Raw genomic sequence first — 26894 nt, forward strand, 5'->3', positions numbered from 1 at the left:
TCCGCATACGTGATGATGATCGATTCTTCAATTCGCGCTGTGACACTTCGAGAGCAGGATGAAAGAAAGCGAGCTCAGTGGTACGCCTTGAACCATCTCATGCGGATGCAGGTCAGTCGTGACAGTACGAGCTCGGAACTCAACAGTCTGACGCTCTTTGTGATAGGAGAATGCTCTTTGCAAGCAGTTCAGCCAGGACAGGATGACCAAGTGAGGAGATAGTATACATTCTGCTTGGATGTAAAGGGGAAGCGGAGAGAGGAGGCGGCCAGAGTGACCCATCATTCGGATCTACAGTCATGCCGACAGAGAGGGCAGATGACATGGGATTGGAACCACTGGGCACAAGAGAAGGTCGTCAGCAGCAGTCAAGTTGTAGATGAACAAAAAGAGGTTCGAGGGCGACAAAGATCTTCACCTTGGATATGCAGAGACGATGGAACAGATGTTTGCAGGGCAGTTTTTTCACCTTGTTGCCAACCTGCTTGGACATCAATATCTTGAAAGGAATTTCAAGGAGGGTAGTAAAGGAGAGCTGAAGAAACAGGAGGAGGAGAAGGCGAAGGCGGAAGGGGAGGGGAACGTGGAGGAGGAGGAGAGGAGGGGGGAGGGGGTAGGTGGAAAATGCAATAGGGAGCAGGGATCAACTTCGGAAAGACAGTAAACGGAAAGGACGAGAACAATCATGAAGAACTCCCTCCGACCCACCTTGAGCAGGTCCAGGCAGATCGCGCAAGTCTCATCACAAGCCTTCGAGACAGAGACAGTCTTAAACGAGTCCAGCAGGTGCCCGGGCAGGCCCGGCTGCTCGATCCTCGCGTCCAAGGAGAGGAGAAACTCATAGCTCAGCTGGCCCTGCGTGTCCACATGGTTGCTCTGCCCCTCCTCCGGCATCATCGCTGCTCGTCGGGGCCACTGCTCCACGTTGAGCCGCCTGGCAGCCGCTCCCCTCCTCGGGCCCGATGTGTCACCCCTGACCGCGGCCGGAAGATGAGGAGGTAACGCATGCACGAGCGACGCCTCGTCCTCTTGGTGGGGCAGAGCCGAGGAGGTCTGGCGAGTTGCTCGTTGTGCCGGTCTCATTACGGCCACCAGCCCGCCGGTAGGGAACCCCAGCTCTTCTGCTGACGGCATCCTCCGGCTACCTGCCGTCCTCGGGCCCGGGGCTGCGGGGCCTTCACTAATCCTCTGGGCCTCCAGTTTGGTCTTGAGGTCCCTGCTACCCCCACGGGGCTTCAAGCATGAGGCGAGGTCGCCTTCGAAGCCGAGCTCCTGGGCAGAGGGTCTTGTCCTTGAGTAGGATGACGAGGCATGCCTGCTCCTCCCGCTGTCTCCCTGCCCTTCTCTTGCCTCCAACTTCTGCCGAGGAGGAAGCAGGATGCTCTCTAGGTGACCTCCCCACTCGTCCACTGTCACCTTCTGCCTCCTCCCAGCGCAGCCCGAGCTCTCCCCGGGCGCGCGGATCCCCTGCTGCACATCCTGGTTCTCAATCTCGCGGCTGGCTGCCATGAGCTCCTGCTCTATCTCACGGATCCGAGATTCGATGTGCTCCTCCCGCTCCCGGAATGCCCTCGAGTTCCTGTAGCTGACCAGGTTCTGGCATGCTTGCCCCTCGCATGGTGAGCTTGCAGAGGAGGAGGCTCCGTCTGATCCTCCTTGCTTTCGAGCCGACATGCCCCCCATTGTTCTCTTGTCTTTGGCTATATGAAGCGCTTCCTTCACAGCCCATCCCTCCAACTCAGCTCGCCTTTCGCAGCCCTTCCTGACCGAGTGAGTCTTTCGGTTCGCTCCCGCTAAGACTGAAGCAAGATCTCCTTCCCACCCTATCCCGGCATCCTGCCTCTGATGCCGTGCTGCTGCTGCTGGATTCGATGCCACATCAAAGTCCTCCACGTGCGCCATCCCCCCTAAGAAAAACTGGCGTCAAACCCACTCAGAACTTGATCTGTTCAAGATTCCAACAACTCCCTTCACCAACCCTGTCAAGATATGAGATTCATCTCCTACTCTCATACATTCTCCTCCTCCTTCTCCTACATCCCCTGCATTCTCCTCCTCCTTCTCCTACATCCCCTGCATTCTCCTCCTCACTCTCCTACATCCCTTGCATTGTCAGCCCTACTAGCCGCCAACCTGCCAGCCACCATTCCTTCCTGTCCCTCCCTGCATCTCCCCGACAACAGCTCGATCGTTTCCGTTACACGAAATGTTGACGGTTATTGTAGCCATACCTACAGCCCACCCTAACCTTTCAAGCTATCTACACCCCACATCAAATTTGTGTACCCCCCGAATCTAGATAAATGAATTAATTAACCCCTACTTTTCTCAAAACCTTGCGGACGATATAAGGGGTACTTCAAGGCCACCCATCACAATCAAGTGTGAATGGTCTACCCCTACCCTCCAATTCTCTCTCCAGGCCCCTCAAAAGAACGTGCTCGAGGAGGAAACGAGGGAGAGCGAGCGAGGGAGGGAGGGAGGTCAACTGGAAGAGGAAGAGGAAGAGTACGCCAGCAGAGTGATAGCAGAGGAGGAGGACAGGGAAGGGGAAAGCAGACAGGGCACGTGGATTCAAGACCGTTCTCGCCGTCAAACATGGAGCTCCTGTTGATCCAGCAGGCAAGGGAGTAGGCAGCAGAACGCGCGTTTCATTATCCCAGTCCCTCTGCCTTGACGGAAGGACTAGGGAGGGAGGCGAGGAAACGCTTTCTGGCCGGTGTACAGGTGCTTCAAGCTTCACTCTGCTCTTATCGCACCCTCAACCAGGGAAAATATGTTCACGTTCTGGGGTTCAAAGATCATGCCGAACGTAACACCGTCTGAGACCTGTCTTCCGTTCCGACTGAAGATCACCTTGGCCACCCTCGACCCTGAAGAGGCCAAGAAGCTTCCTGTTGGGACGAGGATAAGCGTCTGGGCGACCCAGAAGGAGAGGGGACCGAAGGGGGCTCTGTCCGGGCAGAAGTCACTGATCGCCACTTTGAGGACGGGGGAGATAGAGACGGTGATCAGCAACCACGAGTTCTACGAGTCGACCCTCCTGTCCTTCTCTGTGCAGCCCAAGACTCAATCCTGCACAGTTCACTTGTCGGGCTATTTCGACCATGCGCATGACAAGCTCGACACCATTGACGACAACACCATCTCGTGGGCGCAGCTGCAGACACAACTCAAGTCCCTCCTCGCATCGGCTTCGGGGAACGATGACGACGAGGATGCAGAAGAGGAAGCTCGGTCACAGATACAAGGGATGAAGGCGCTCGTGGCCTCCGCACAGAACATGCAGCAGGAGTATGAAGCCAATGACGATGACGACGACGATGAGGATTACGAGGAGCAAGACGAAGATGATGACGACGAGGAGGAGGAGGAGGAGGAGGAGGAAGAGGAGGAGGAGGAGGAGGAGGAAGAGGAAGAGGTGAAGGCGAGTCCCATCACGAGAAGCAACAAGCCGCTTCCGTCTCCCTCCAAGGGCCTTCTAAAAAATCCTGCTTCTCCAGCCAGTCGGTCTCCGAAGACTGTTCGGATCGTCGAAGGTGCGGACGACGAGTTTCATGAACTTGGCAAGCGGAAGCATGAGCCGGATCTGCACTTGGGAGATACTATCGCACCGAAGCGTGCTAAGTCCCTGCTCTCAAACGAAAACCAGGACAAGAAACATCAGGACAACAGCTCCAAGCACGGGCAAGAGAAGCCAAAGAATCAGCAGATCACTAGTGTCCCCGTATTGAAGCCGAAGCCGAGGAATTTCCCAGGGTTCTCCTACACTGACGTAGCGATCGGGTCAGGGAAACAAGCGCAGCCAGGATCGAAAGTGACGGTGAAAGTGAAGGATCATAGCACGGGTAAGAAGGGAACCTACGAATCTTTGACCTTCATGGTCGGTCTCAGGGACGTCGCTACAGGGCTTGACAAGGGCGTCGTTGGGATAAGAGAAGGGGGGTCACGCGTGCTGCAGCTGGAGCCCAGTACCAACGATGTCAAGATCGGGTCTTTCCCCAAGGATGAAGCTGTTTCCCTCGACGTCGTCCTCGAGAAGGTGATTTGAAGCGAATGTTCCAACGTGGAGCAAGAGAGTCTGAGCAAAACTTTTCCATTAAGAACAAGTAATGAGGAGGAGGATTTTTTGAAAGTGATGGCGCAATAAATGGTGAAAAGAGCAGTTCCTTTATTACATGCGCTCTTATCTTCCAAATCTACGGCGAAGCCAGATTAAGTTCTGTAGAACCCAGCGCGAAGAACATCAGGCTCAAAAAATCATCCACGAGACTCGAGGCCTTTCGTTCTCTTTAGGCCTTTGCGTTCAAATCACGGCAATACGGAGCGTTGGGCTCGCCGAGGAGAACGGTCTTGCCGAGAGGACCAATCGATCCCTTCCTGCCATTCTGCGGGCCGGGAGGAGGAGTCTCACCCTTGCGCAGCTTCTCGATGATGGCGATGGCAGACTCGGGCTGAGAAGAGATGTCAGCTTCGAGCGCGGGCCGAACCCCCACTGACCGTTAGATCTTCGTAATAAGCGTCGTTGCAGATGGGTCCAGCGATCTGCATCATGGGGGCGTTGCAGCAGGCGCCGAGGCACTCTGCCTCCATCAGATGGAAGAGCCCATCCTTGGTGGTCTCTGCCAGAAGGCTCAGAAGTTGCACGAAACAGGGAGGTCTGGGCCTACCGCCAACTTCAATTCCCAGGTGTTTCTTGATAGCGTCAAGGATGGTGTAAGCTCCGATCCCGTAAGTTCCCACCATGCATGGCGTGGTCGTGCAGACCTGGTAGAGAAGATCAACCAGGATGACACAAACACGTCACCCATCACCTGAATGTTATGCTTTCCGATGGGTGTCCGATTGTACATGGTATAGAAAGTAGCCACCTCGTAAACACGCATGGGAGGCATATCCAGAATCTTAGCAATCTTGTTCATGGCAACGAGAGGGATCCATCCAGTGCTGCCATGCTCCGGCATGTGCTCGGTCTGCTTCTGAGCAAGGTGCAAGAGCGGCATGACGGCAGATCGCTTGTAGTTGCGAGGATACTTCTTTAGAATCTCGTCGATCTGCTTGTAGCTCTCGGGTGTGAAGTCCCACATGGTGTCCAGGTTGTTGTACTCGGTGTCACGATGCTGCGGCAGAGTTAGATCCACGCCAACCGAGCTCCCATGCTCCCCTTACCACGTTCACATGATCCGCGCTCAGTGGTCGTCCAGCGTGGAACATGCGAAAGCTCTGTCATGGGATGAGCGAATTTCGAACATGGAGAGCCATTTGTTACAGACCTGAGCCCCGAAGCGAGCATGCTTCGCAACAATATTCTGAATTCTACGTTGGACAAGTGACAGGGACATTCCTGGCTGCAAGTCAACCATACGACACGTAATGAATGCAACGTGAAACAAAGTAGCATGAGAACTGCTGCAGTACAAAGATGGAAGCAGCGTGATTCATGAGCTGGATTCTTGCAGAAGACAGACCCTCTGACACATTTCAGAGCCCTTTGGATGATATCTTCCTTCCGCTCTCTCCCCATTTTCTCGTTCCTCATCGCAGTATTCTCCGCCTCCTTCCACATCGTAACATGTTTCATCTCTGTCCAGTCGGCTTCTGCATGTACATTCTTCCTCCTCTTCCTGTACTTCTTCTCCTCTTCGTCTGCGCTCATTCGTGTCTCGATCTCCTCCACCCTCCTCCCCTCCCTTTCCACCATCTGCCCTTTCTAACTTCCATTGCCGCGGCTGTCATTGACTAGGTCGCTATGACCCTGCTACCACCTCGCTATGACCTCTGAACACCTCTACACAACCCCTCCAATAAGTACCCACCATGGGCATGCTCACCAAATTTGCCTAAGAAGTACCCCTCTTTTGGACCATTTTTTGAGTACCCACCCATAGATCTTGCACGTTACAAACGTGATTTGCTACAACAGGAAAGAAACGGTCAACGTTTATGTTGCAACGATTCTAACCATCGGGATCCAGGCCATGGTCGGACAAGCATGACGGTGGGTAACGAGATGAGGAGCAGGAGGAACAGGATGAGGAAGAAGAGCGAAAGGAGCAGGAGCTGTACAGCTGAAGGAAGAGAACGATGTTGAAGAAGAGGAGGACTTTTGCTGAACGATCTTGGCAGAGCATGGAGCTTTCAGCATGGAACTGATGCGATAGATCTGCATCTTACTATCTGCCATGGTAAAGCGGCTCTCGGTGGTTGTGACGGCCATCGTTGTCGGCATTGTAGCAGGAAGCTTCGTAGGTGATGCAAGATCAAGGTCTCAACTAAGGTGATCCAACATTCTGGTACAGTGACAGTATGCTCGAATGGGATCGCAAGGCTCCAAGAGGAGCTTGGTGGTGTGAACGAGACCATTCACAGTGAGCGAACAACTCATGGTATCAGCTGCGCACATGATGACGTCTGGTTGTCTGGCAGGTAGCAAGATGCAAGTCTCCTTGTTGCAGTACACCGATGACCCCCAGGTCAACTTCCTTCCAGTGACCCGAACGTCCATGCTGATAGATACATTCCTGTAGGACTTCAGAGATTCAATCGAGCAGTGGTCCCTCCATCTGCAAGAAGTGAGACACGGCAGAGCTTGATGTCATCATGAACTCACCCTATCCCTCTCCCCCTCCCTTCCTCTCTGGCCCTCTTGCCCTGCGTGCATTTCCTAGATGACGTCACTCGGAAGAAACATCGTTGCTGAGATCTTGAACGAACAACCCCTCATGAAGCAATCTTCGTACCTCGCTGGTGATCATTATGGCAAGCACCTCGCACCTCACACGCTGAAACTCTCCTCTTGCCTCGCATCATCAGCGGTAGCCCTCCCTCTCAGCATCGCCTGCCTCTCGTGCGGGTACTTGGCTAGTGGTGAGGAGACAAGTTGTGTTGCCTTGCTCCTTCTGACGAGCATCGAAGACCTCTTGGGGACATTCCTTGTCTCCGCTCTCCTCTCCTCATTGATGGGCTGCTTGCCGGTTGTGCCGCTGGTCCCGATGCTGCGAGGAGTGAACGTGGCGCCTGCAGGTGCTCAAGACTATGGCGAGCATGAACGACGGGATGAGAGAGATTCTAGGTGACCGATGCGCTCTCTGATACCTCCGAGGAGTGAGCAGAGCGAGCAGATGAAGCAGCAGGGCCAGTCATGCAGGAGCTGCTCCATCGCAGGTTGCGTTCAGGGGGGAAAGCGACTCGGCACTGACGGCGTTTGGGCTGGCAGCAACGCAAACGATGAATATCTGCAGCTGATGCTGTTTGTGACTGGTAGTCGCATATTGCATGCGATCATTACCATGGAGATGATTTTCTGTCCTCCTCCTGCTCCTGCTCCTGCTCCTGCTCCTGCTCCTGCTTCTCCACCTTCTCCACCTTCTCCACCACCTCTTCCTCCTCTGTCTTGCAGGTCACTTGCGACGAATCGATGAGAGTCCTCCATGGATGTGCGTAGGTCCAGGGGATCTGGGGCTGAAACTTCTCGGTCGGAGCCTGTCAAGGCATGTCACTTTCAGCTCGCACAAGTATGGATGGTAAGCCTTGAAAGCTGCAGGTTGTGGAGATCTGATTTATCCCCTCTTCCTCCTCCTCCTCCTCCTCCTCCTCCTCCTCCTTCTCCTCCTCTTCCTCCTCCTCCTCCTCCTCTTCCTCTTCTACCTCCTCTTGTACTTTCTCCAATACCCTTCGCCCTTGTGCTGTCTTCTGTTACCTCACGGTCCAACTTTTCAACTCATCTATCGTTCTCCCTGCTCTCGCTCCTTCTCCACTCCCCCATTCCTCTCCGCCGGCGCTGCCTCGTCCCCTCCCCTTTCGCCTCTCTTCTCCCCATTCTCCCTCCCCCTTCCTCCCCTCCTCTACCCCTTGTTCCCTTCTGTTCTTCTCCCTCTCTTTCCTCGTCGTCTTCAGGGCTTTCACCGAGGGTTGTGTCCCCGTCACTTGGGACGTGATGAGATGGTCGGCCATGGCAGCGACGTCCTTCGTGTCGGCTGGTGAGGAGCGAGAGGGGATGGAGGGCAGAAGGCTGATATCAAAATGCAGTCTTGCTGAAGAGATGCATCCGGTTCAAGACTTTCTGAGGGAAAGAGGAAGGGGGGGAGGGAGGAAGAGGAAGGGAGGAGTTGGAGGAGGGGAGGGAGAGGGAGAGGAAGAGGGGAGGAGAGAATTTCAAAGATTCCATTAGGGTTGTCTTGTCTGTACAGAACTTGAAGAAAGGTGTGAGCATTTCATTCGGTGTTGCTCGTTCAGACATTTACAAATAGACATTGAGGGAGGGAAAGGCAGAGCCGGAGGAGGGGCGAGGAAAGGAGGAGCAATAGGAGAAAGGGATCGCTACAGGGGAATGACAAGGAAGGCAGAGGGTGAAGATGGGATTTCGCTGGGAGAATGAAGAGAAGGGATTGAAGTCGGGATAATCAGCTGCAGCTGTGGGAGAATGTCGAGGACGAGGACGAGGACGAGGACGAGGAAGAGGACGAGGAAGAGGACGAGGACGAGGACGAGGACGAGGACGAAGAGGTGGTGGTGGTGGTGGTGGTGGTGGTGGTGGAGCAGGAGGAGGAGGGGGAGGAGGGAGAGGAGGAGGAGCTGTACGTGTGGGTTTGAATCTCTCATCGCTGCCTCAAGCAGGGTCAACGAACCCAACGACTCTCCCCCCGTTCCGCTCGTCCACATCATCGAATTTGCTCAGCGAGATGCTGGAGTCCCGCAGCTCGACGATGGCCTCCTCCCCATCCGCCCCCACCCCGTACTGGCCGCACTCGACGATGCTGCAGGAGACGAGCAGGAGCTTTCCTGCCCCAGCAGCGATCACCCCGGACCCCCGCTGACTGTGCAGGACGCATTCCTTCAGTTCCACCGACCCCTTCCTCGTCCTCATGACGTAGATGCCTCCGCTCCAGTAGTCCTCCGCCCCGTCACCCAGCAGCTGCTTCATCGTGACTTGCTCCATCCTCACGTTCCTCGCCGCGACCTCCAAGAGGCTGTGGACCTCGATGAGCAGGATGCAGCTCTCCGCAGTAACTGCCTGCTCCGACTGCAGCGAGACGTCGCGGACCCACTGGATCGTGTCCAACACCTTGTGCTCCCCCCTCTTCAGCACGATCATCGACCCCTCTGCGATCTCACACGCCGCATGTGCTGTGCTGCTCTTCCCCGTGGTCGCCGCATCCTTGATCGCCTGCTCCGCGCTCGTGTACGGCATCGTCTTCCTGTGCCGGTCCGATCGACGAGGAGCAAATTCTCCTGTCGGCTGCACGACGATGGCGACGCTGTCCCTCACCTCCTCGGCATGCAGCTTGCGCTCGTACGCCTCTTCCTTGTACTCCGCCGCCTTTCCCCTCAGCTCCCCGTCCCCGAGGATCTCGAAGGCCTTCTCCGCCTCCTCGAAGAGACTCTCTGCTGTCTGGAAGCAGGAGGGCCCTTCGTTCGCCACGTCCTCCCAGCAAGAGAAGCTCTCCTTCCTGCTCAGCGTCTCCAGCCCCCTCCTCATCTTCACGTGCCCTTCCTCCGCCAGCCTCCTCTTGCTGATCGCATCATCGCACAGCATCCTCGCATACTTGCCGTTGACAGCATCTTCGATCTCCCCCAGCAGCTGAGCTGCCTGCTCGTATGCATGGTGGGCATCCCCGTACCTCCTTCCGAGGATCCCCAGCTGACCCTCCAGCAGGAGCTCCCAGGCTCGGGATTGCGTCTCCACGCACCTCTCCGCCCACTTCTCTCTCTCCTCCGCCTCCGCCGCGTTCTCCTCGTCGTCGATCTCGCAGAACAGGAGCTTGCTCGCGCGCAAAGTCTCCATGCTCTCCTTGTACATGAGCCGATGCAGCCTCTTCCTGCCCTCCACGTCCTCCAGCGGATAGTCCTCGTCGATCGAGTGCCGCAGGTAGGGAAGGCTACACCTCTCATCCCGCCCTCCTCCTCCTCCTCCTCCTCCTCCTCCTCCTCCTCCTCCTCCTCCTCCTCCTCCTCCTCCTCCTCCTTTCTCTCCAAAGACGATGATCTTCCCCTGCATGGTAGTTTCGCACATGTACTTGTCCTTCTCCCTCATCCCCTCCTGCAACATCGCCGCCGCCTCCTCCGCTTTCCTCCCGAACTTCTCGCCATGCTGTCTCAACTCGATCGCCATCGTCTGAATCTTCTCGTCCCCAATATCTGCCATGAGCTGCGAGGCGAACCCGAACCTCTCCGCCGCCTCCTTGTGGTTCCTGATCATGATCGAGCTCCCGAGCTTGTAGAGCGGGGATGGAGAGTAGCCTTCGACAGGAGCCCGGATCCTCTCCTTTCTCAGCTGCACTCCCTCCATGAGCAACTCGTGCGCCCTCACCTGCTTCTCAAGCTGCACGGTGGTGGCGGTGAGCTGCATGCGACAGGACGCAGCAGACTGCGCGTCCCCGAAGGAGGAGAAGAGCTCCTGGGAGGTGCGGAAGCAGTCGGTTGCCTCCTTCAGCATGAGCCTGCTGAACGGATAGTCCTCCATGTCACAGCGCTGGGAAACATACGAGCGAGCGTCCTGCAGGTTCTTCCTCGCCTCCTCCTGCACCCGCCGCTTCTCCCTGGCCTCCTGCAGCCTCGCGATTGACAAGAAGCAACTCCTTGCGTGCCCCAGCGTCCCGTACAGCTCGCTGACCCCCTCCAGCTCCTGTATCGCGTCCTGGAATTCAAACCCGCGGATCAGCTCCCCTCCTCTCGCCATCCTCTCATCCAGCCGGACCCGCAGCTCATGGAAGCTCGCCATCTTCTGTGAGAGCTCCCCTGCCCACCCCGCCGCTTCCTCCCCCCACCAGAAGTGCCTCATCAGCTCGCTGGCCCTCTGGAAGCACCGGGAGGACTCAAGGAAGTCGAACTCAAGGCAAGCGTTCCTAGCGCTCCACCACTGCTGGTTCGCCTGCCGGATGGAGGAGGAGGGGAAATCTAGCTCTTCCAGCACGAGCCTGTGGATGTCCTCCAAGGAAGTGAACAATCCCACCTTGTCAAGCAGCAGCAGTGCCGCATCTTCAGACTGAGCAGCGATCTCCGACTCGATCTTCTCGGGGTCGAGGGGGCCAGGGGCAACCCAGTCACCACATGGCACCCCCTGCTCTACCTCGAGCTCCAGCTCCTCCACCGGGTCCTCAAAGTGGAAGAGGAGGCTGTTGGACGGGTGGTACCACAGCCCGTCTGCTCCAGGCTGGGACATGGCGCTGACCAACCGGCTCATGCACACGTCGAAGGATGCGCGCACCGTCAAGTTCCCGCCCTCCTTTATCCTTGTCAGCCCGGCCTTGTCGGGGTTGAGGATGCAGCTGCGATAGGTGCTGTCGCTCACCACAGAGAAGATGTCCTCCGAGCAGAACTTGAGAGCAAGAAATGCTGCCGGCTGTCCTGACCGGCTCTTCAACGTCGGATCTGCTCTAGAGCTCAGGAGCGTCCGCACGGTCTCCATCGAGTTGCTGTGCCGGCAAGCCACGTGGAGCGCAGTGTATCCGTCCGATGGCCTCTGGAAGTCCAGCACACTCCCAGCTGCAGCCAGAGGCTCCAGCAGCTCGTAGGTGCCGAACCGAGCAGAGACATGCAGGGAGGTGCTTCCTGTCAGGTCCTGCAGGTTTGGATCCGCCCGGTACTCCATCAGGACACGGAAAGTTTCCAGCGACCCTTCTCGGGCACAGCAGTGCAGGGGAGACCATCGCTTGTCCCGGTCCTGGGCGTTTACCGTGGCACCTCCTTGCAGCAGCAGCCTGACGCACTCCGAGCGGCCTCTGATGGAGGCAAGATGCAGGGGGGTTTCCCCTACGGAGTTGGTGGCGTTCAGCACCAAGTCGACAGCGTCCCGCGCTCTCTCCGGCTCGTCTTCCATGTCCGAGGCATCCGCAACGAGTGGGTCAGAGGAGGAGGCAGCCTCTATGATGTACTTCACCGCCTCTTCCTTCCCATGCTCCGCAGCCTTGTGCAGGGCGGTATCCCCCATGCTCCCCCTAAACAAGAGCGGAGTCTTCTTGTTGAACCTGCCATGGCTTCCTGGTGGTCGTCCAACTACCACAGGAGGATGAGGATCATCTCGATCGAACAGTCCTCCTCGGTCTCTGTCATGACCCTCCACCTGCTTCCGCAGCTCCTCCACGTCGCCCTCCCCCGCTGCCAGCAGCATTGAATCGCTCCTACCACAAAGGTTTAGCTCTCACAACCTAATCGTATCACATAAGCGCCCGGGCAGTGAGTGCCACCTTTCACTACCGTACTGAGTACTACACCGGGCCGCACTGAACCCGGGCCGGTGACCGTCACTAGTAACTAGTAACTTGAAACTGCAGCAGCGGCCCGGGTTCCGAGCCCGGCCCGGGCCCGCGACTCGGATGATCTGAGGACTGACGGTGACCGTCGGAGATTCATCCGACCGCATGTGACCGCAATGCAAATCAGATGATATGCTCAGTCACCGTAAATCCCCAACATGAGACCGTACGGTACGATACCGTAGTACGGCCGCCAGCCGCCGTGACTGTTACACCTCCGAGTCCGTGACCCTGCAGGCTGTGCGCGGCCACCGTGCCACGGTGCCTCCAGCGGCCCGTGGAGCCGCCCGGCGCTCAGTGGCCACTGGGCCGGGCGGCCCGGTCCTCGATGCGCTGCCGGGCACTGTGGCGGGCGGCCGACCGTGTCAGTCAGCACTGGCACAGTACTAGTAGCGGCGGCACGGCCGGGGGGGGGGGCGGGGCCACCGCCGCCGCTAGGCTACCGGTAATACCGTAGTACCGCAGTGTAATGATGCGGCTATCATGGCATATCGGATGCTTGAGCCCGTCTGGCGGTTAGCTGAGAGCCGCCTGATCAACTTGGGGTACCGAGATGACACTAGCATGCAAGCATGTAGTTACACATCAAGTTTATATCAGTCAGTCCATCAAGTGATCGGAGGTAAGTCATGCGGGAGCTGACGGTCTAAACCACCACCATGCAGAGTTCTCGTTGGCGCAGGCAGCTTCAACAAACTTCTGCTGAGAGCTGTCGGGAGCGAACTGAATGGCTGCAGGATTGCTTTGAATGGCTGCCAGCACAACGTCATCGGTTTTCATAGAGTCAGGAAGGATGGAAAGAGCAGCTCCATTGCACTTAACAGCAGCCATGACGACTTCTGGATCTTTCAAGAGAGCTGGTGACGCATATGTAAGAGCGAAAGCTTGCTTTGAAACAATGGCCATCACAGTCTCCTTGTCGCTTCTTCTCTCTTCGCTTGCCTTTGCAAACATCAACTCGTCATTCTGACAAGCTGCAATAACAACATCTTTGTCGTTCTGCAAAGAACTGCTCGCAAGAGTGAATGCAAATCCATTCTGCCTGGCGGCTGCGAGTACAATCTCTTTGTCGTTTCTAAATCTTTCATCTGCTTTGAGAAGATTGTTCCCATCCTTGGTTACAGCCTCCAACACGTACAAGCGATTCGACCAAAGTGATTCCATGGTATTTGCGGCAATCAGTCTTGCCACTTGTCTCTCTCAATACCTTCCCCTTGCTCCTTTCATTCCATCATTGATGACCCTGCAACATCTCCTCAGATATCAAACAAGATCAATTGTCATCTCTTCGGATTCTTTTGATAAAACATTCTGCTCGACCGATCTCTACCCTACTCATTCCATCTTTCCCTGCAAACATCCAAGTTTTCCGGAGGCAAATGCACACAAACATCGATCGAGCAATGTGATTTTTATCCTAGCTTCTACCTTTTGTCGGATATTGTTATGTTCCTGTCTCGGCGAAGGTAGATCGAGCAACTTCAACTTCTTACCATGAGAGACTTGCTGGGATTCTATCCTTCTCCCATCCTCCTCACCTCCCTTGCCCATCAAGTCCTTCTCAGCCCTCCACTCCCCTTCTCCTTCTCTCTGCATCGTTCGCTTCCCATGTGCCATGGCTATTCCTCACGATATGCAGCCATGCCGCAAATACATGGCTTCGGTTACATCAATCGTTGCTACCGATCAGAAAGCTGTAACGGAAATCAACGGTAGGAACCAACGGCAACCGCCCGTTGGGTTGTGAGGGGTAGGGTACTCGTTGATAGGGTACTTTGAGGACGATTTCGTCAAGTACCGGTGCATTATACTATTATCTAATGGGGTATTTATGACCCCTCATGGGGTAGTAGGTCAGTTCAAGCACTTGGATAGGGTGGGGTCGAGAGTGAGCATTGGAGTGGAGCGGTGGAATGTCCAAGACGGTGGAGCTCGAGAAGGAGCTGGCGGAGCTGCACAGCCGGTACAAGCAGGCAGAGGAGGAGAAGGATGGAGCCAAGGTGCTCAAGAAGCAGCGAGCGTCCATCGAGAGGCTGCGGAGGGACAACGATCAGCTCAGGAAGGACTTGGATCTTGATAAGGGTATGCGCAGCTCGCAGGTCAGGAGCAAGTCAGCGCTGGATCACCATGCATCCATGTCGTCACAGCTCAACAAGCTTCAGGACCAGGCGGAATCTTACACGAAGAGGATCGAGACGGAAAAGAAGAGGATCGAGGAGCTGGACTCGAGCATCAAGGATTTGAATGAGAAGGTCCTGGAGCAACGTAAGAAGGTTGGGGGGGCGAATGCGGTCCGGGAAAACAATTTGAAGTCTCAGAAGCACATTCAGCTGCTTGAGAACAGACTCGACAAGTCCCTTCTCAAGTTCAACGAGGCTCTCGCAAACAACAAGCAACTGAGGGTCTCACATGTAGTCCGCTTGCAAGTCTTGAACTAACATGTCTTGGCAGGAATCGATCGACAACCTGAGGAGAGAGAAGCAGGGGTTCGATCAGATCTACAAGAAGCTGGAAAAAGATCTCAACGAAAAGAAAAACGAGATGCAAAAGATCATAGAGATGTCCAATGTTGCGTATGAAGTGAGGGACAAAGCGCAGCAGGAGATGGCGATGTTGAAGATTCAGGCGGATCGGGAGCAGGCGAGCTTCGAGGCGGAATGGAAGGAGCTGGGAAAGTTGATCGAGGATGATCGAAAGATGAAGGAGCTGATGCGTCAGAGAGAGAAGGCAGGGATCGGACCCAACGGCAAGTTCGAGGACGAGGACAAGCTGAGAAAGAAGATCATGAAAGGAAACTCATCCATCTCCAAGGACAAGGCAGCGCAACAAGCAGCACTGCACAAGGTCCAGTCGTATGAAGAAGCTTTTGCCAAGATACAAGCATCGACAGGGATCTCAGACATCGACGAGCTGGTTGCGACGTTCATCGAGGCAGAGGACAAGAATTTCTCTCTCTTCAACTACGTGAACGAGCTGAATAACGAAGTGGAGAAGCTTGAGGAGCAGATTGCTGATACCAGGATGGAAATTGAAAAGCACAGGGGGAAAGGACAAAACAACGACAACCAAAGAAAGCAGATCTTGATAGACTTGGAAGACAAGTTGGCAAAGGTGGAGCGACATTGTTTTGTTGCTTTCTTGTGAAGTTTCCTTATCCCTCGTCGCAGACTGAAGCTAAAGCTGAGCAATTTGAAGCGCGAGCAGCAAAGACTATGCAGACTATGAACATTCTGAAAGAAGGGATTCAGGTTCGAGAGAGGCAGAAGGGAGGGAGGGAAGGAGGAAGGGAGCGAAAGAAGGAGGGAGAGAGGGAGGAAAGAAGGGAGGGAGAGAAGGAGGGAGGGAGGGTTTTATCCTCACACTCTCTGCGCGTCAGGACACTTTCAACAAGATCGGGTGCAACGCCGAGCTCGTGAACGCGGTGATGGGGAACCAGGGAGTGACGGAGGGCAATATGATGCAGTACCTGGGCATCATCGAGCAGAGGACCAACGAGATCCTCCAGATGTACACGGCAGCGCAGATGAAGGAGACAGGACACGACGAGACCAGCCCGGAGATTCAGGTGACGAAGCTCGCAGCCGCAGGCTCGTACTCCCCTGACATGCCCGGCAGACCAAGTTGGCTGCCATCCTTGGACAGGGCCCGAAGGTCCCGCTGGGGTCAGGGAAGGTGGAGGTGGTACCTCCTCCTGCCAGCGGGGAGCTAGAGTCGGAGGAGGGCTCGGAGGAGGAGGAGGAGGACGAGAGGCCCTTGACGCGGGACGAGCTGAAAGCCAAGACCCTCCGGAGCCTTGCGAAACGAGAGATGATAGACAGAGAAGGTCCATGCTTCCCGTTATCCCTCCTCCTCCTCCCTCCCTCCTCCTCCCTCCCTCCTCCTCCTTTCTCCCTCCTCCCCTCCCTCCTCCCCTCCCTCCTCCTCCCTCTTCTTCCCCTCCCCCGTCCCTTTCTCCTTCCTCTACCGTTACCCGCCTCCCGTCTCTCCTCCACTGAACCTTTGTAGATTCAAAGGTCAAGGACGTTTCGACTTCGCACAAGACGCCATGAAGGCGGAGGCAGCTGCTGTTTGTGTCATTGTATGTAGATACACCCACCATTCTGTTGCAAGATTTCCTTTGTTGAACAAGAAGAAAAGCGACTGTAAAAAACATCCCTTGCAGCACGAGTCTTCTCAAACTTTCTCGAAGGCTGCGATGAAAAATCCGTTGGTGTCCAAATCATCACAAGGTTCAAATCTCTGCACAAACTGTCGCTGCTCATCGTCAAGCCCGCAGCCTGCTCTCCCTGCCGCTGCCCGTTATTCCCCTCCCCTCCTCTCCTCTCCTCTCCTCTCCTCTCCTCTCCTCTCCTCTCCTCTCCTCTCCTCTCCTCTCCTCTCCCCTCCCCTCCTCTCGTTTCCCCCTCCTTTTCCTGCCAGCCCTCTCCATCCATCCTTCATTCCGAAGTTCTCCTCTTAATCATCTGCAAATTGTTCCGCCCTTTCCCCATCCACTGCTTTCCTTCTCTTTCCTTCTTCTCCTTCTCCTCCTTTTTCTGCTCCTGTTTCTGCTCTTCCTCCTTCTTCTCCTTCCCCTCTCCCTTCCTCTGCCTGTCCGATTCTGGTCTACCTGGTTTAGCAACGATGGGAGAGGCTCGCAAGAGCTTGAGCGGGAGAGCCTTGAGAGCCCAGGCGACGTTACACTCGTTCTCCTCCGGGTTGATGGTGCAAGTGGAGTAAACCAGCCGTCCTCCGGTCTGGAGAAGTACGAAGGGAATGTAAGGGGATTGAGGAGCAGGAAGAGGAAGGGGGGAGGGGAAGGGGAGAGGAGGATGGGGAGGATGGGGAGGATGGGGTTGAAGCAGGAGGAGGCAGAAGAGTAGGGGGATCAGCCAAGACTTGTTCAGCAGATGCAGGACGGACCTTTAGAAGTCCAACAGCAACGTGCATCATCCTCCTCTGATACGCGGGAGTTCGCTCCATCTCAATGGGAGGGATGTCGACTGCGAGGCGAGGACGGAGCCCCAGCGCTGTACCTGCGAGGACAGTGAGAGGAGGGAAAAGGCTGGTGGTGGTGGTGGTGATGATGGTGATGGTTATGATGGTGGTGGTGGTGGTACTGACATGGAGGGTCGAGGATAATCCTGTCGAAAAGCTCGTCGAACTGAATCTTCTTCTTGACCTCCCCTCCTACTCCTCCTCCACTGGGCTCCACAGCATCAACCTCCAGCTCCTCTGCAGCAGCATGAGAGATTGCAGGAGGGGAGGTGGGGGAGAGAGGAGGAGGAGGAGGAGGAGGAGGAGGAGGCAAAAGATGGTGGTGGAGGGCAGGCTTACCTGGCAGCGGCACGTTGCCTCCAACAGGAGGGATGGAGGAGGAGTCTCCTTTGAGGACCCACACGTTCTTAAGCCCAAGGTGCTGCGCGTTCTCGCGGATGACGGCTGCCTGCCATGCCGCCCTCCCCCTTCAGTTCCCCCGTGCACGCCTCCTCCTCTCATCCCCCTCCTCCTCTCATTCTCTCCCTCCTCCTATCCCCTCCCACCTCTACAGTCTGCCCTGCTGTAAATATTTCAATCCCATCAAGTGCATTCTCTTTTCATCTTCATCATTATCTCCCTGAACATCCTCTCTATATTCCACCCCTTCCTCCTCATCCGCTCCTTTTCTCCCTCATCGCACTCATTGCCTCTTCCTGCTCCTGCTCCTCTTCCTGCTCCTGCTCCTGCTCCTGCTCCTGCTCCTGCTCCTGCTCCTGCTCCATCTCATAGTCTTCACCTTTGCCTGCGTCCGATCGATGGCCGTCACGCTCCCCTCCCCTTGCATGATCGCTGCAGCTGCACGTTCTCCTCCTCAGTCCCCTCCTCCTCATCCGTAGCGCAACTTCACCGTGCGTCGTCTTCCCTCCCGGCGAGGCACACATATCTAGGATCCTCTCGCCCGGCTGCGGGTCAAGCACATGCCCGACTACGATCGAAGGAAAGTTCTGGACGTACATGAGGCCGGGGAGCAGCCCGTTGAGGGGAGGGGCGCGAAAGCTGCAAGGCGCTATGGCGTCAGAGGGAGGAGGAAGACGATGAGGAAAGCGTTGACAGGAATGAGTAGGAGAGGAAGAACCATGGGAGGAGGGAGGGAGGAGGGAGGAGGGAGTGGAGGGAGTGGAGGGAGTGGAGGGAGGAGGGAGGAGGGAGGAGGGAGGAGTCTTACATGCATTCTGTCATGATGCAGCCCAGACCTTCCTTGGCGCTCATGGCGACCCTGCGGTCGACCTGCATGACTCCCTTGCCGATGACGACGATGCCCTCCGGTAGCTCCGGGAACGAGGCGTCGGATGAGCTGGCGTCAAGGTCAGGAGGGCACATGCTGAGGTAGGAGGGGACAAGGGGGGTGTCTGGTAAGGGAGGGTGGGAGGGAGGGGGTAGAGATGGGGGCGAGCAGCCGACGAGTGGAGTGCGGAGACCAGGTGGAGTGGGTGGAGATGGCAGGACGGAAGGGGGAGAGGAGAGGTTGGAGAGGAGGAGGGAGATAGAGAAGAGGGAGAGGAGGGAGAGGCAACGAGCAGAGCACAAGGAAGGAGATGTCGGGGACGACAGGGCAGGGCTTCACCGGTTTGTATCGCCGTAGAGGTGAGAGAGCTTGGAGTTGTTCAGCCTGAACTGCTGCTTCTTCTCATCTGACACCTCATGCATGTGGTTGCTGACGAAGCCTTTCATCCTCTTGGGATCCAGCTTCCTCGTGCTCAGGATGTGCGTGCTCGCCCCCCGCAGGAACCTGTCCTGCACGTCGCACAGCACTGTCACCACGTCTCCCTTCGCTGTGTGTGGGGAGCATCCCATCATGCCGGGGATGAAGATGTGGGACCCCCGAAGAACGGCCTCTGCGCACCTCCTCGACACCACTAGCTCCCGCCCCTCTGGAAGTATCTCCCGCGCGTCATGCTCGTCGGGCCGGATCACCACGGCGTCCCCGATCACTTCATGCACGCGCACCTCGCCGTAGCGGCTGACCCCTGCATGCTCCGAGGGGCCCTCCCTCACCGCAAGCCTCTCCAGCTCCTCTCGCATCCTCCCCGCCAGCTCCTCGCCCGAGATCCTCACGGTGTTGGCCCGCACGCATGAATGCGCCGGAGGGCGGGCTAGTGCGTTACAGACCCTCTCGAGCTCGTCCTCCTCGTAGAAACGAAGAAGCGGCTGGCGGACATGGTCTGGGAGGTGCGTCCTCCAAGCAAGAGCCGCCGCATGCGCCATCACAGGCAGCAGCGCATGCAGGAGCAACGCGCGGCCTCGTATGATGAGGATACGGCCAATCAAAAACCTGGGGTTGTGAAAGCAGGGAGGCAGGAAAGGGAGAAAGTCAAGGGGTGGAGGCGGGGGTGGGGGAGCAGGGAGCGAGCGGGGGAGGGATGGAGGTGGAACGCTCGGAGCGGGCAGCTCGAGATCAGGATGGGTCAGGGGAGAGCAGGAGGAGGAGGGCGAGCAGAGGCGATGGAGAGCAGTAAAGGCGAGGGTGTGGAGGAACAAAACTTGCTAGTGGAAGAGGAGATGCTGGGGAAGTAAACACGTTTTATTCGCTATGAATAAGGAGGAGGAGGTTCGTCGGAAGGAAGAGGAGGAGGAGGAAGAGGAATGTCGTCGTCGGCAGCAGGAGCATGTGCGATCTGCACCGAACAACCCTCAGTCCTGATGCAGTCGAATAGGAGGATCACGATACCTTCTGGCCTCGGAGCGGAGGAGTTTTCTGCATGAGAGGAGAGGAGAGGATGGGACCCAAAAAAGCAGGTAGAGATGAAGGAAGAGGAGAGAAGAGGGAGCAAGGGGATGGGGAGGAGAAAGCAGCGCAGAAGAGAAGGGATGGAGGCGGGAGTGGGAAGAGTCGCAAAGGGAGGAGAGAGGAGAGGGGAGAGGAGGTCAAGAAGATTCAAACCATGTCATGGTATACCTTGGAGGAAGAGCTCTTCTTGGACATAGAGAACCAGCTGCTGCTTTCCTTCTCCAGGGCAGGAGGTGGAGGCTCTGCCGCTGCGTTGCTCCTACTCTCCTCCTCTGCGGAGCATGCACAGTCAGGTCAGGTACACGGTGGGCAGCAGGCGGGCAATCACCTGGAAGAGAGCTCGAATCGAGCTTGCTGGCGTACCTTCCAACAGGAGGAGTCAGAGGAGGAGGGAGGGGGAGGGAGGGAGGGGAGGGGAGGGGATGGGGAGCAGGCCGTAAGAGGAGGGAGGATCACTTCGTCACGAAAGCAACAGCTTGCTGCACTGCCGGTCCTTCGATGACGGGGTGACGACAGGCCCAACGACCTGGTAGATGACATGAGCTCAGGTCTAGGAAGAAGATGAGAGGAGGAGATATGTAGCGAGAGGAGGAGAGGAGAAGAGAGAACGGGCGAGGGACGGAAGACGGAAGGGAGCAATGAAAGAAGGGGGGGGTAGCGAGAGGGGTGGGCAGCGGATGGAGAATAAGGTGGGCCATTGGACTCGAGCACTGAATTCGGGCAGGATGAGATAAGGATCATGGTAAAGCAGGAGAAAGGCGAGTAGGGAGAGGAGGGGACTTCGGGATAGGAGTTGAGCCAAGGGAGCTGGGGATGGGAGAGGGAAAGAGAGCTGGAGATGAGAGAGGGAAGGGAAGGGAGCATGGGACGGAAGTTGTGACCGGGAGCTTCTTGATGAGGTTGAGGAGCGACGGGATGAAGTTTCCAAAGAGGTTCAGGATCCCGAACAGTTCAATCTGGCAACGTCAAGCATGGTCAGCGACACGAGCAACACCAGCTTGCGCTGCTACCATCACGCCCAGTCGCGCCCGTCCTCTCAGAACAAAGTAGACGCCGAGGAGGAAGATGCTGCAGCAGTACATTATCCAGTGCTGACCATGGCGCCTAACAAGCTCCGTCACCTCGTCCCTCGCGCCCTCTCCCAGCGAAACATGAAGTTGGATGCTCGCTTCTTGCCCGCAATGAGAACCTGGCAAGCTCGCATGAGGAGATCACCTCCTCCACTCCTCGCCAGCATCTCACCACACCCAAGATGGTCGTGAGATTCCCTGTGCCGATCAGGGATCTGTTGAAGAAGAGCATGAATCCGAGGGTCGAAAGGAGGATCCCCACCGCCACCAGCACGAAACCTGAGCGTCAAGCAAGTCAAAGGTCAGACCATGGGAGCAGGTCGACTATGGCAGCAGCATGCATCATGCAGGATTAGATCTCATCACCGTAAATCCTTGTTTTGGTCATGAACTTCTCGCCTATCAACGACTTGGCCACCTCTGGATTCGAGGCGAGGAAGGAAGCAGATGCCGCGATCCCTTCCCCCCCTCGCAATCTTTCCACGTCATCATAGGCAGCAAGAACACCTCGACCCAGCTCTGCCGATCTCGCATGAATCGCCCGACCCTGTGAGGCAAGCGCTGGGCTCGTGCTTGGATGAGGCTTGCCGAAGGGATATTGGACAGGATGGGCAGAAGAAGGGAGGCAGGCACTGAGATGAGGAGAGAGGAGGGAGAGGAGGAGGGCGAGGATCATGGTTACGGAGTTTGTCGGCCATGGCGGCATTCGCGACTTCCCATCTGGCGCGGCATTGAGCCCCGTGCTCTTTTCCCCCACAGCCATCTCCATGGCGAGGGAACGACAGGGTGGGTCCCACCCCATCAATGCCAAGAAGTGGGTAGGGTGTTTGAATGTTCTCTAGGACCGGTTCTTTTTACTTTAAAAATACCGGTGTGAATTAAAGCATGCGGAATGTGGACGATTTCACAAAAGGGGGTAGGGTGAACGTTGGGGGGTGAATCACGGTCATGCTTGGTATGCACAAGGCCAGGAGGAGAGGAGAGGAGGGGAGGAGAAGTTGATTCATCCAATTTACTTACTCAGTTACATCTTATGCATACTAAGAATAATCTATGTATAGTGATTGTTCTTCTCTCAAGAACCAGTTTTTCTATGTTTCTATCCCAATCATTCTGATTTCACAGCGTCGATTGTTTCCTGCTGCACTGAAGGCCGTGTTGATGGACCGAGTGCATCAACGTTCATAGTTCGCTCCCGATCTACTCCTTCCTCACAGGCCTGGGCCTCAAGCTGGATCTCCGGGACGAAAGGGAGCTCGTCTGAACCCACAAGCTTAGCATCCCCTTTGATCTTCAAATCCGTATCCTCAGATTCGTTCCACTCGCTCCAAATCGCTGACGTGGGAGAAGCGTCCAGCCCGTTCTCTGCGTCCAGAAAAGAATCGATAACTTGCCCTGGGCAAGTAGATGAAGGGTTTCCAACCCATTCTATTTTACATGAGGTGTCCGGATGTTCCTCGTCTGCCCGCTTGCGCTTGCCACAAGTTTTCTCGTGCACCTGGGCACCATTGTGATCATCTTGCCTTGACTCTGCATTTGTCAAGTAGAGCGGTCTTTCTAACAAGACGTCCTTCGCCGATAAGCAGCGCTCGATTGTGCTGAGCATGAGAACCTCCAAACGAATCGCAGATCGGGGAGATAGCGGAGGGGTTTCTGTCTTGTGATGCAGGTCTTGAGATGCCACTCCTTCTGGACTTGATGGGTTCATGAAGCATTTGCCTTCTGGAAGAATCCCCGTTAACAGCTGCGCTTGGACGGGCGAATCCCTACCGCTGTCTGCAACTTCCTCAGAGCGCTTTCCATGTGTTTCCATGATTTTCAACGCCACAACTGGGCCAGAGAATGGAGGGACACTCTCAATCTGTGAATGACGGACGTCGTTTTCGGGGAAATTTTCTGCGTCCAAATCGGAAATCAGATCTTTCAATTCTGATACAATCTGCGGTTCCCTGCCTGTAGAACAGCAGTGATCAGAAAATCGAGAAAATAGGTAGCTATCATTCAGAACATAGCCACATAAAGACATGTTCAAGACTATTCCTGTTGGTATACAATAAAGACAACAGGAAAAAATTAATTCTTTGTGCAGAAACGCTCATGGTAAAATATGACAAAATCTCGTTCAAGTTCATCGTCATCCATCGATGCTCCCAACAGGTTCACATACACAACCCTATACATATTATCCAATAATGACAATGATTTACTCTCTTTTCATACAGTGTAACAGATCAGTCCATGAAGGTTTAGACCGGGCAACCGAACCGACCAACAAGCATAACACGAGTTAAAAAAAACATTCTCCCCATACATCGTTTCAATATCACCAAAACAATCGTGAATCAAGGTAATCTATGTGTTATGTATTCAGCAAATATGCAAGGATGTCAACTCGCTCATCTTGCATGAATCTGTCCTCTCCACCGCGCTTGCCACTTGTCTCACCATTGAACGAGTCCACACCCAAGCTCTGTGTGGATATCTTATTTCGGCGGGGTGTCTGGGAGCCGTCGATTTTCACAGTAGCGGGACCCCATCCTCAATATGTAAGTAAATGCTCTGTACAATAAGAAATATTCCAATAGTATTGTTACTTAATATTATATGACTAATTCAGATTATTTTGTGAATGCATGCTGGAAGGACCCTCGGCGGAAGAGTAGTGCTGCCCCCGCGGCGGCGAGCAGTGACAATGGGTTGGACCACCCTTGGGGCCCCTGGAAGCAGGGGTGAGGGTAGCAACTTGGCATTCGTATACAGGGTTGGGTAGTGAAGTTGGTATGAAAGGTACGGTCATTATCTGGGGAATCATGGGGTAGGTCTAATTGAGGGTTGTGCTAAAATCAGGGTGGGGTGACACATCACAGGGGTACCATATTGATAGGGTGAGGTCATAAATCCACCGGGGGTGGACGGGGGAGGTGGGGTAGGCACTGAGGGGTTGAGGATGCGAGGTTCCAGTACACTGTTGACGTACTGAAAAGTTTTGTTGGTACTAATTTCTATTTCAGTGGTACAGTCGTATTTTAATGAAAATTGGATCTTTGATAAAATATTGGAAATTTTCTCATGACATTTGCTCAGTTAAGACCAGACCTTCAATGACTTATTTGAATATTTCTATATGTAAAGTAAACAACCTTGTATGGACTCGTTTTCGTCAGCATTCGCAATTCTGGTACAGCTGGGTATCCAAGGGACCTCATTTAAAACTCAGTACCGTATAAAAGGAAGTTCAGTCCTGGCTGTGCATCTACCACCCCTGGACCACTTCTGCCCCCTTCGAGTATCGCGGACGAGGTATGAGGGTAGTGAATCATAATAGAGTTTAACTATAGAGGGGGTAGGGTGTCCGCTGGTGCAAAGGGGGGAGTGCAGGGGTGGGTTGGTCCAGGAGTGGATGGGTGTTGATAGTCAGAAATTCGAAGGGGTGGGTAGTCCCATTTGTGAAATGCTGACACCAAATTCTTGGTGACTTATCGGGGGTAGTTTTCCTCGGGAAGGTGGTAGCACAGGGGGGTTGTGCACAGCGAGGGTGAGGACGGTCAATCCGAGGGTAGGGTACAAAAACTTTTCAAGGTGGGTGTAGACAACGGGTAGGGTAGGGTACGTCGATGGGGAACCTGCATGCCGAGATTACTTTACTACAAGGTTCCCCGTACTCTCTGTGTACCTGGGGTAGTATAGACATCCAGGTCTAAACCAGGGGTACTAACGGACAGAGGGGTACGGTGGACCAAGCAGGGTAGTCTCTTGAAGGAGTAAACAGACGTAACCTGCATTGGTGGGTGGTTTCAAAGAGGAAGGACCAGGTGTATGTCACGTCACCCACCCCAACCCCGAACACTTGACCATGCGACACCCTACCTCGGGTAAACTCGAAGCCACCCGCTCATTATACTGTCAAAAAGGGGGTACGTGGTTCTGATTGAAAAAGGGCCAAAAATGAGACCGAAATAGACAGAGACTAGACTCAAGTCTATTTCGCCGGGGCTGCCGGGGCCCGGCAAAAGAGTCCCCGGTCGGAGCAATCGGGACAGTCATTGTCCTCGTACTGATTTTTAAGTTAACTTTGAGTAAAAGACATGGTGGGCACAGGACCTGGCTACACAACTAGCAGCAGGAATGCGGCGGGCTGGGATAGCGGGGATCGGGCATGGCGTTGGCGCGGGGAGGCTGCAGGCATCTCAGGCAGCCCAGGTGAAGGCGCATGATGCCTGTGATGTTCGTCGATGCTGAAGTTTGAACTCGGCATGTTGTTGTCGACCGGGAATGCCCTTGTCCTGTGTTGTTGTGGGGCGTCTGGGAATCTACCGAGCTGCTCCTGGCGCGATGACATCTGTTCACTGATTGCCTCGGGCAGGAGAGGGCGCAGAGCATCGGGAACAACCTGCTCTCGCAACAGAAGGAGCAGGTGCTGCAACTTGAGGGACCTCCTCTCCCACCCTCACGCGCACTCATGATAGATGATGGAGAAATGCAGTGTCTTCCAGTCCAAGCTCGAGGAGTTTGCGAGGAAGCATAAGAACGAGATCATTCGCAATCCTGACTTCAGGAGCAAGTTCAACTCCATGTGTGCGGCGATCGGAGTTGACCCTCTAGCATGTGATGCATGCCTTTCGCCAGCTGAGATCTTGACCGTTCCTTTGACGTTTCCTCCTAGCCAACAAAGGATTCTGGGGAGCTTTGGGTATGGGTGACTTCTATTACGAGCTCGGCATACAGATGATACAGGTTAGAGTTATGAAGAATTGTTTGAAGACGCTGAGAGCTCATCAGGTCTGTCTGGAGAGGCGAAGTCAGAGCGGGGGGCTGGATAGCGTCGAGGAGGTTTTATCCGCCCTCCGGGCACGGCGAGGGCCGAGAGCGCAGCAGATCAATGCGTAAGGGGTTGGAGATCGAGAAGGCGGGGTGACATGTGGGAGCAGGGAGGACTTGGAGAGATCGGTGAAGTGCTTGAAGGGGTTGGGGAAGAGTTTGGAGATCATAAGGTGAGGGGATGAGTGAGGTTGGAAAGGTGTAGATGACGAGCATGTCACAGTATCAAGGGGAAGGGGAAGGTGATCCAGTCCGTTCCGGTATGATGCAGTTGATGCTGTGGTTGTTGGTGATGGATGGAAAATGATGATTGGAAGCAACATGTTGCGATAATGATGATGATGATGATGGTGATGGTGGTGGTGGTGGTGGTGGTGGTGGTGGTGGGGGTGATGATGGTGATGATGATGATGATGATGATGATGATTCCGTTGCCTTGACTGTGGCATTCAGTGTGAGCTCTCCCAAGACCACACCGCGATCCTCGAGCTGGTGAGGATCATCAGCGGCAGCTTTCCCTTGCGTCAGCTTATCCTAACTGAGGCAACGCAGGCTTCACATTCAGGTCACACGTCCGTCGGCGACCTGATTAGCCTGCTCGAATGGCCGGAGAACCGGGCGGTATCAGCGGTATAGCATGCTGTGTTGATTCAGGAGATGGGGAGGAGGAGGAAGAGGAGGAGGAGGAGGAGGAGGAGGATAGTGAGGGGAGAGTAGTGCTCATGAGGAGGGAGCAGAGTGTAGTTCGCAGAGAAGGCAAGCTTGCTTTTGCTAAGCAATGTTTCAGGTGAATTTCCTACTTGATGAAGGAATGGCATGGATTGACAAGCAAAACGATGGAAAATGGCCGCTCATCTGGTGAGAAGAAGAGCGATGGAGGGAAGGGGAGTGGAGAAATATGAGGATGACGGGGAGGAGGAGGGGGGTGGGGAGGAGGAGGAGAAGGAAAAAAGTTGGGGGAGGAGGAGGAGAAGGAGAAAAGGAGGAGGAAGAGGAGGATGGAGG

The 26894-nt window shown here is 55.3% G+C and overlaps 10 protein-coding genes across 10 annotated transcripts; 3 read left to right on the top strand and 7 right to left on the bottom strand.

Annotated features, from left to right (window-relative positions):
* Window positions 1-358: 358 nt before the first annotated feature.
* GUITHDRAFT_103994 (hypothetical protein) lies at window positions 359-1902 on the bottom strand (the record flags this gene model as incomplete). Its single annotated transcript, XM_005837106.1, has 3 exons — window positions 359-418; window positions 470-535; window positions 709-1902. 3 exons carry the CDS (start codon window positions 1900-1902, stop codon window positions 359-361), a joined length of 1320 nt encoding a protein of 439 aa, XP_005837163.1.
* A 2250-nt stretch (window positions 1903-4152) lies between these two features.
* Window positions 4153-5347, bottom strand: GUITHDRAFT_151242 (hypothetical protein). Its single transcript, XM_005837107.1, has 6 exons — window positions 5274-5347; window positions 5170-5223; window positions 4815-5120; window positions 4671-4767; window positions 4501-4622; window positions 4153-4454 (listed from the first exon to the last, which is right to left on the bottom strand). Exons 1-6 carry the CDS (start codon window positions 5340-5342, stop codon window positions 4293-4295), a joined length of 810 nt encoding a protein of 269 aa, XP_005837164.1. The 5' UTR covers window positions 5343-5347; the 3' UTR covers window positions 4153-4292.
* Window positions 5348-6182: 835 nt separating this feature from the next.
* GUITHDRAFT_103997 (hypothetical protein) lies at window positions 6183-8066 on the top strand (the record flags this gene model as incomplete). The annotated part of the gene is made up of 11 exons (XM_005837108.1): window positions 6183-6249; window positions 6300-6368; window positions 6427-6473; window positions 6528-6572; window positions 6669-6867; window positions 6916-6974; window positions 7024-7072; window positions 7165-7260; window positions 7445-7523; window positions 7897-7979; window positions 8029-8066. 11 exons carry the CDS (start codon window positions 6183-6185, stop codon window positions 8064-8066), a joined length of 831 nt encoding a protein of 276 aa, XP_005837165.1.
* A 3257-nt stretch (window positions 8067-11323) lies between these two features.
* On the bottom strand, window positions 11324-11818 carry GUITHDRAFT_67066 (hypothetical protein; the record flags this gene model as incomplete). The annotated part of the gene is made up of 1 exon (XM_005837109.1): window positions 11324-11818. A coding segment is annotated over one exon (495 nt), but the record flags the coding sequence as incomplete, so codon positions are not given.
* Window positions 11819-12815: 997 nt separating this feature from the next.
* Window positions 12816-13500, bottom strand: GUITHDRAFT_151243 (hypothetical protein). Its single transcript, XM_005837110.1, has one exon. It carries the CDS (start codon window positions 13416-13418, stop codon window positions 12882-12884), a length of 537 nt encoding a protein of 178 aa, XP_005837167.1. The 5' UTR covers window positions 13419-13500; the 3' UTR covers window positions 12816-12881.
* Window positions 13501-14147: 647 nt separating this feature from the next.
* GUITHDRAFT_151244 (hypothetical protein) lies at window positions 14148-16398 on the top strand. The gene is made up of 6 exons (XM_005837111.1): window positions 14148-14656; window positions 14706-15365; window positions 15422-15502; window positions 15631-15819; window positions 15870-16077; window positions 16260-16398. The coding sequence occupies exons 1-6, from the start codon at window positions 14168-14170 to the stop codon at window positions 16301-16303; spliced, it is 1671 nt and encodes a 556-aa protein (XP_005837168.1). The 5' UTR covers window positions 14148-14167; the 3' UTR covers window positions 16304-16398.
* Window positions 16399-16690: 292 nt separating this feature from the next.
* GUITHDRAFT_104001 (hypothetical protein) lies at window positions 16691-19478 on the bottom strand (the record flags this gene model as incomplete). Its single annotated transcript, XM_005837112.1, has 8 exons — window positions 16691-16990; window positions 17157-17269; window positions 17358-17468; window positions 17571-17679; window positions 18010-18068; window positions 18121-18269; window positions 18439-18567; window positions 18838-19478. 8 exons carry the CDS (start codon window positions 19476-19478, stop codon window positions 16691-16693), a joined length of 1611 nt encoding a protein of 536 aa, XP_005837169.1.
* A 1401-nt stretch (window positions 19479-20879) lies between these two features.
* Window positions 20880-21351, bottom strand: GUITHDRAFT_49292 (hypothetical protein; the record flags this gene model as incomplete). The annotated part of the gene is made up of 4 exons (XM_005837113.1): window positions 20880-20957; window positions 21012-21069; window positions 21123-21190; window positions 21244-21351. Coding segments are annotated over 4 exons (312 nt in total), but the record flags the coding sequence as incomplete, so codon positions are not given.
* Window positions 21352-22071: 720 nt separating this feature from the next.
* On the bottom strand, window positions 22072-22755 carry GUITHDRAFT_151245 (hypothetical protein). Its single transcript, XM_005837114.1, has one exon. It carries the CDS (start codon window positions 22675-22677, stop codon window positions 22180-22182), a length of 498 nt encoding a protein of 165 aa, XP_005837171.1. The 5' UTR covers window positions 22678-22755; the 3' UTR covers window positions 22072-22179.
* A 2441-nt stretch (window positions 22756-25196) lies between these two features.
* VPS22 (vacuolar protein sorting 22) lies at window positions 25197-26751 on the top strand (the record flags this gene model as incomplete). Its single annotated transcript, XM_005837115.1, has 10 exons — window positions 25197-25271; window positions 25435-25485; window positions 25538-25676; window positions 25735-25805; window positions 25851-25954; window positions 26000-26062; window positions 26113-26149; window positions 26343-26381; window positions 26442-26519; window positions 26677-26751. 10 exons carry the CDS (start codon window positions 25197-25199, stop codon window positions 26749-26751), a joined length of 732 nt encoding a protein of 243 aa, XP_005837172.1.
* Window positions 26752-26894: the final 143 nt, after the last annotated feature.

The sequence above is a fragment of the Guillardia theta genome (assembly GCF_000315625.1).
Source record: "Guillardia theta CCMP2712 unplaced genomic scaffold GUITHscaffold_15, whole genome shotgun sequence".
NCBI lineage: Eukaryota > Cryptophyceae > Pyrenomonadales > Geminigeraceae > Guillardia > Guillardia theta.